The following is a 7,948-nucleotide window of genomic DNA, read 5'->3' on the forward strand; positions in this document are numbered from 1 at the left end:
GCGGTAGGTGGAATAAATTTCCAAGTTATTCTCTGAGCGATTGAGTATGCGGCTATCTTGTCCTAATCTAATGCTTTCAATGCTCTGTTGACTCCCACAAAGTTTGTGCTGTTGTCGGAATAAAGGATTAAAATCCGGCCTCGTCTGGCAATGAATCGTCTGAGGGCTTGGATATAAGCATCTGTGGTGAGTGATTGTACCAGTTCAAAATGGACCGCTCGGTAAAACGGCGCACGTAAATAAAACGATTCAAGCTTTTCCTATTTACCTTAAGTAGAGAGGACCAGCATAATTTTCGCCACTTACCTCGAAGACTTTTGTCATGGTAACTCTTTCTCTAGGCAGCGGAGCGACGGGAACTTCAACTGGTTTAGATTTGAAACGCTTGCATGTCACACATTTAGAAATGACTTCTTTTACTAACTTTTTAGCCTTAAGAATCCAAAACTTCTCCCTAAGTCTGACAAGTACGATAGAAGATCCAGCATGCTCTTCTCGTATTAACTTCATAACGAAACTATTACCAGGTAAAAGAATGGGAAATCTAAAATCTTCAGTTTCATTACTATTTACAAGTTTGGTTCTTATTCGCAGTAATCCCTTTTCATCTCTAAATGCTTGCATTTTGTTAAGAAACTTCTCATCTTGAAACGCTTTTAATTGTATGGATTTGAGAACGTGAGTTTCTGCTTCTTTGAATTCTTCATAGCTCAAGTTACCTTTTAATTTATTTTGATGTGATGTGTTATGTGTAAAATGAAGAATCCATGACACCACTCTGATGTTTCTACTGTAAGAGGAAAAATGATCGCTCCATATTTCTGTATTTTCAATGTTTACAATTGCAGATACGATCGTTCTTCTTTTTTCTCTAATCACTTCTTCTTCATTGATATCTTCCTCTAAGTCGTTAGTTGGCCATTCACGGGATGGAAAATACAGCCAACAGGGTATATCCCACCATTTTGACTGGCGCAATTGTTTAGCTGAACAACCTCTATTTGACCGATCCGCGGGATTCAAGGATCCAGGTAAATGTCTCCATGCTTGAACTGGTGTCAGTTTCCTAATTTCTTGAACACGGTTCTGCACGAATACACCCCACGTTTCTTCTCTTTTCAACCAAGCTAACACTGTGATGGAGTCTGTCCAAAAATATACATCGTCGGTTTTAAACTCCTTTCGGATTTCAATGGAAAGACGAGCAGATATGGTGGCACCAAGAAGTTCTAATCTTGCAATTGTTGTTTCTTTCTTCCCACAAGGGACAATTCTTGTTTTGCTTTGTACCAGCTGTACATAAACATTAGTCCCATAACAAACTCGCAGAAAGACTACTGCCGAATAGGCATATTTGCTCGCAACACAAAAAAAATGAATGGAAATATTTCCCACTCCTTTATCGCAGTGCAACCATCTTGCCACCTTTACATTCTTCAGATATTCAAGCTCATTTAACCATTTTAGAAATTCTTCGCTCGTTTTTAGATCAACTTCAGCGTCCCAACCAATTTTAGACTTCCACAAATTTTGTAGCAAGAGTTTTGGACACATCATCACTGGACTGGTTATCCCTATGGGATCAAAAACTCTGTATGAAGCTGATAAAATATTTGGCTTTGTGATGACTTCATTCTTTGTTTCATTAACATCAGGAATATTTATGGAAAGAGTATCACTTTGTCTATTCCACTTCATTCCCAGAATGTTGGTCTCACTAGAATTAGATTCTGATGGGTTAGTAGACTCCCACCCTCGTAAATCAAATTGTCTTTCAGCCATAATATTAGAAGCAACTTCCATGAATTGTTTCACCCCTGATTCAGTTTTCACGCTTGTGAGGCAATTATCTGCATAAAAACTGCATATTAGTTCCTGTATAATCTCTTTAGGGTATTTTTCATTCCCTCCCATTGCTTCCTCTAGTTTATTATTCAAATGGTATTGAATAGTGGCTCTAAGCAAAAACGGACGACAGGAAACGCCAAACACAACTCTTCGAAAATGTTTCAGCAGTCCATTTTCTCCATACCATAAGAATCGCAAGAAATTTCTATCATTCTCATAAAGACTTACTTGCAAAAAAACCTTACGTATATCAGCTGTTACACCAAATTTATATCTTCGAAATTTATTTATCATTGAGGGAATTACTTCTATCAAATTTAGCCCTTTCTCTACACAATCATTTAAACTAGGAACTCCTTTTCTCTTAGAAGAAGCATTGAACACGGGCCTAATTTTAGTTGTGCTGCTCTCCTTTATCACAGGTCGATGAGGTAAGTAGTGACAAGGTATCTCCATGTCTTCTTTTGGAACCTCTTCAATTATTTCCTCTTTCTCCCAGTCATTGAACACTTCTCCATAGGCATCATACAATTTGTCGGTTTTCAACTTGCGTGTTGTCATTTGCAATCTCTTTAACGCCAAATCATAATTATCTGGCAAAGGCAAATGCCCATCAAGCCATGGCAGACTAACTACAAAACGGCCATCTCCTTCAACTTTCACTGTATTTAAGAAATATTCCATTGAGGCTTCTTGCAGTTCCTCTCTAGATTTTTATTCTGAAGGATCTTTTATTCCTAAAGAATCTAATCTCCACAGCTCCGAAATATCCATTTCTTTTACGAAAAGGGAAGTAACCAACATTGCGTTTGCTTGACGGTAAATCATATTCAGGTGTTTTCCCTGTTGAAGTCCATCCCAGTAGTGTCTCTATTGCTACTAATCCACTGGCCAATACTCTTCGTTTTCCTATTACGTCAGCTCTGAGCAGAATTTGAACTGGTTGTGACTCATTTCCGACGTCTGACAACTTTATATTAATTTCTTCAAGCTCTTTTAACCAGGGTCCAGAGCTAACAGGTGTTATAGTATCACTAATAGATGCTTAATCTAAAGCTTCCATGTTACAAGTCAAGTTATTCTCTGGATTCCTTAATCTAATTCTATAACACGTGTGTTCAAATTTATCTGATTTATGGCCACCAAACAAAGAGTGTGTGCGAGTTTCTTTTCTCAAGGAAACATATTCCATCTTTTCAGCCAAATTTTTTAAAATATATGTTCTTTGTGATCCAGAATCTGAAACACTCTCTCACCACAATCTCTTTTATTCATTAATTAAATTATCAGAATTTTTCAAACTGTACAATGATTCCCAAAAATGGTCTGAAGGTGATAAACAAGATGCTCTTCACCTTACAAGGTGATACAATTTTATTGAATAAGTAGAGAATTCTTGTTATGCTTTTATGTTTCTCTTACTCCCCATTTGAACGGCGTCTGACGTCAGGCGGGCGACATCTTAACAGGAACGAAAACCTGATTTTTAACCTCCGAATTTCTTAGTCTGATTCCAGGCAAGCTTTGTAAGACGAAGACAAATGGTAGAATTCAGGCTCACGATAATTGCTTTGTGTGCATCACGTGATGTTTATTTACTTTTTCGTGTCTTTCTTTTTCTCATCTTCTTTATAAAGCATGAAATCGTATGGAAAGTGTTAAACCAACTTGTAACATTTGAGATGAGTAATTAGGCGAGAGACCACGTTTTAATTTTGAACAGTAGTGATCAAAGTAAAATCACCACACTATCATAATTGAAATCAAGTAGATGCGGCAATAACAAGTTAAAATTCAAACTGCAATGAATTTTGCTTATACGAAAATAAATTTTTATTTAAAGTTATGGTGACAGGTGAGTATTATGTCTGAACAGTTTTAAGAAACGTGTAAATCTCTGAAGCTCTTTTTACTTTTCTTTCGCCGAAAATCTACTTAAAAATGTATATATAATAATTTGTCATTTATCATCACAAATTGTTAAAGCTTCATTCAAAAATTAAAGAAAATGTAGGGAAAACGAATGAAAACATTAGATTACCCAGATCTTGCTGCGAATATTTTAGTGAGGCTTATTAAAAAAATTGAATGAATAAGGATATATTTTTTTTACCCAAAGAAAGGGGCAAAGGCGTTCTTAACCCTTTGACTACGAATTTAAAAAAAATTATTTTTTTTGCTCCGTTTATTATTCAAATGGACAAAATAGTCACAAATAAGGCAAATTCAGTATTTGGGATTTTTCTGACAAGCGGTTATCAATTTAGAGACTGGGACATATATGTCCCGCCGTATTTAATGGTGGGATACATATGTCCCACCTGTTGTGATTGACTTACTACAAGCACATTTATCATTCCGGAAAAATTTATTATATGGACTTTTTCTTACATGGTATGATACAGGGTGAAGCAATCTTTGCATAACCAGACATTACACATTGGACAACTCATATTTGTTCTTTTTTTCTATGCTCATTTGAGAAATTATGAATAAAATATGGACCCAATGAAGAATACGAATGGGATATATCTGTCCCAATGAAGAATACTAGTGGGATATATCTGTCCCAGCCCAAAATCACAATGCTATTTCATGCAAGAAACTCTTTAGCGCCATCTAGAGGATATTTGACACATGAAACACGTATACATGGTTCGACTCTACGACTGGGACATATTACAATAAGATTCTAAGTGCTTTTCACCCCATTAGTAATTTTTAAACATTTGTTGGGACAAATGAGTCCAGATAGTAGCCAAAGGGTTAAACTGTTTGCGCCTAGCCTAAAGTCAGTAATCCTAATGTTCGAAAGAGACAGCCTTTGATATGTAAATAATTTGTGGCGTTGAAGTTTTAAGAAACAAAAATCGGGCACGAAGAAATGCATTTTGAGTTTTAACTTGTCTTTAATCATAATTCCGCAAGTCTAACGCAAAAACTTTTGCAGAAGGAGGGGCAGTTGGCATTTCTGCTGTTTGAAGAAGTTATGTTAAGAAGTAAGCTATAGAACTATTTAAGTAAGTTAAAAATGTTTGTAAGCATTAATAATATTCGCTCATGCATGCGCCCAATAAAATTTCAAACTTCATTAAAAATACTTAATTTAGCAAATTTTTATGTATTTCTTTCAGTTTACTTTGGTTTGAAATAGTTTGCAGGAATTTTCCTTTTAAATACGAATAAAATTGAGACGTAAATTGCTCCCACTTCACACATCGCCCCATTATATGTCTCCAAAATCCGACGAATCGGTTGATACCACTTCGCGGCTGCGCCTGGAGATTTGAACTGAACTGAACTGTATAAAACATCTGGGCATCTGAGGCCGCTTTCGACCCTTTCCCCATTAATCTATACCTTTAACTTTGTGGTGTTTCGATGAAATGCAAGTGAAGTTAAAAAATAATCGTGTGTTATAGAGGGTCATTGAAGTTCTGACTATGTAGTTATAGTTTATAGGCAGTAGGGTGAAAGCGAAAAAGAGGAAAGCGGAAAAGAGGAAAGGCTGGTAGTAAAACCTTTTCAGATATAGGATGCAGCTGGGGATTTGGGAGGATTTTACTTATTCTTTTTTTAAACTATTCAATAATATAAACTTTATTTTGGAAAATAAGAAGCTTTGTAAATATGCTGAAATTATAAAAGAAATCTTGATAGTTACAGATATTTTATTTTTTTTAAAAAAATGCTGGAATGAAATGTCTTACGTACCATTTTTTTCTCTTTTCCGTCTTGCTATATAAAGGTTTTCAGCCATGGTAGGGTGGAATTGAGATTTAATTATGCTTTAATGTGAGCGTATTTGTTGTGGTATCTGCCTTTCAGCACTTGCCGCTTCCAAGCAGTTATTGCGCAATAAAGGCGACGGAAGAATAAAGTCTGATTAGAAGTAGATGGAATTTCTTCTTTGAACTATGTTCTAACGCCTTTGAACTATTGAGAAGTAGTGGTGAGTAAAATCCCTAGAAATCGAATATACTAAAGAATAATGCGTTAAAAGACTACTCCTCAAAAATATTTACAAGGTTGCTAACTATCTTGCCACTCGGGATACGGGCACGGGGATGCAAGCTTTCTGCAAAAGTTTTAATAAATTGGTAGCGAATTAAATAGTCAAAGTTATAAAATAAGAGTATTTACACGTCCCCTCTGCAATAAAGTTGCTATTCATATGGTAATTCGAATACTTGATAGGCAGTGGTGAAAAAACTATTTGAAATGAAAAATACCAGACTAAAAATAACTTAAATTTCGTAACCAGTCAAAAATGCATGCCAATATACAACGCATAAGAAAATAATAATCAATATCTTCAATACTTTAATGTTTGCCGCAGGACCTGTCACGAGCAATCCTGAAAGCGGGACGGAAAAGAGAAAATACTGGTTGGAGAACTATTTCAATATTCGATAATATTTTGGAGGAGTTATCCTATTTTTAGTAATAAAAAATTCACTGTATTTTAATTTAACTCGGCGAAGGAGCAATTTAATATAAAAATTTTATCCGTTGAAAACAATTGGTAGTTATAGATTTTTATTATTCCCGAAAATTTTTTTTTTATTTGATACCAGTTTTTATTCTTTTCCGTCTTGATATATATAGGCTTTCAGCTCTGGTCACGAAGAAATAATAAGTTAAAAATATTTAAATTTGTGGAAATTGACATCGAATTTTTTTTCTAAAGAAAATTAATTTTAATTACAAAACAGCCTTAATAAGAACTGTTATTATCTGTTTTTGAAATATAAATACTAAAAACACAAAACCAGAATAATTATACATTTTAGTTAACACTACTAATTTTAATCATTGTTTCTTTACAGTAATCTCGAGCAACTTAAAACACCGTTTATATCCCTATCCTTCATCACATTTGCGTTCTTATTATTTTACTGACACATCACAATGTCCAATATTTCAAGAAGAATGAGAAAAGGCCCATCTTTGACCGGGTACGAACTTAATAACTATGAGAACAGGGGACGGTATCGCCGACATTGGGTACCTATGAATGTAATAATTCTTTGACTAGGAAGTAGGCGTTACTTTTCCCCTTACACGCAACAGTAAAAAGTAGACGTATCTTGTAATTTTTGGTTTTAATGTATATGTAAGCAAAACATTTTTTTTTTAATAATCACTTTTAAAACACTAGTGATATTCTAATTTTATTTATTTCTTCTTTTAATAAATATGTACTAAGTAGAAAAATGGAAGCTGTCAGTAAGAAAACTCTAAATAGAAAATAATAAAGCAGAAAACAAATATTACTTTATATGAATTAGACCACAATTTAAGAAGACTCGAAATTAAAAAAAGATAGATTAAGCTTAATCATTTTTATTCTCTATCATTAAACATATACCACTACATTTTTTAAAGAAAATTTTAGATAATATTTCAACTAGCTCAATCTGAAATGTTTTTAAAAGTTCTGAAAATGCCTTAAAAAAAGCTGCTATTCGCATAATACTGCGTGATAGAAGCAAAGAACAAAATGTAGAATGATTTAACCAATAGGTAGAAAGAAACCCAAGGAGCAACAGATTAGATTAAAATGGATTGGAAAATGGTGGGATAATCAAAAAGATAATTAGATTATTATAATTTTTTTAAAAATGTATAATGATTCCCAAAAATGGTCTGAAGATGAAAAACAAGGTACTCTTCACCTTACGAGGTGATACAATTTCGTTAAATAAGTAGAGATGCTTTTATGTTTCTCTTACTCCCCATTAAAACAACGTCAGGCGCGTGACATCTTGACATGAACGAAAACCTGATTTTTCACCTCCGAATTTCCTAACCTGATTCTAGGCAAGCTTTGTAAGACGAAGACAAATGGTAACTTGGATTTCAAGCTCACTATAATTGGTTCGTGTTGCATCACGGGATGTTTATTCACTTTTTCGTATCTTTCTTATTCGTATCGTTCTTTGTGTGTTTTTGCCTCATATAAGAACATAAACTTTGACGCCCTCTAGCGGTTATGGGTTTTGTTTTCGACCATGCATTCTTTGATAAAAATCATTTGTCTGGGTGTGTACTATCACTTCCTAAAATTTTTCCCATCTTTTTAGAATCACCCTGTATA

At 34.3% G+C, this 7,948-nt stretch overlaps 1 protein-coding gene across 1 annotated transcript; it reads right to left on the reverse strand.

The window, feature by feature from the left end:
- Positions 1–264: 264 nt before the first annotated feature.
- Positions 265–2,532, reverse strand: LOC107442848 (uncharacterized). The gene has a single exon (XM_016056507.2). It carries the CDS (start codon positions 2,530–2,532, stop codon positions 265–267), a length of 2,268 nt encoding a protein of 755 aa, XP_015911993.2.
- Positions 2,533–7,948: the final 5,416 nt, after the last annotated feature.

This window comes from Parasteatoda tepidariorum, chromosome 10, assembly GCF_043381705.1.
Source record: "Parasteatoda tepidariorum isolate YZ-2023 chromosome 10, CAS_Ptep_4.0, whole genome shotgun sequence".
NCBI classification, from domain to species: domain Eukaryota; kingdom Metazoa; phylum Arthropoda; class Arachnida; order Araneae; family Theridiidae; genus Parasteatoda; species Parasteatoda tepidariorum.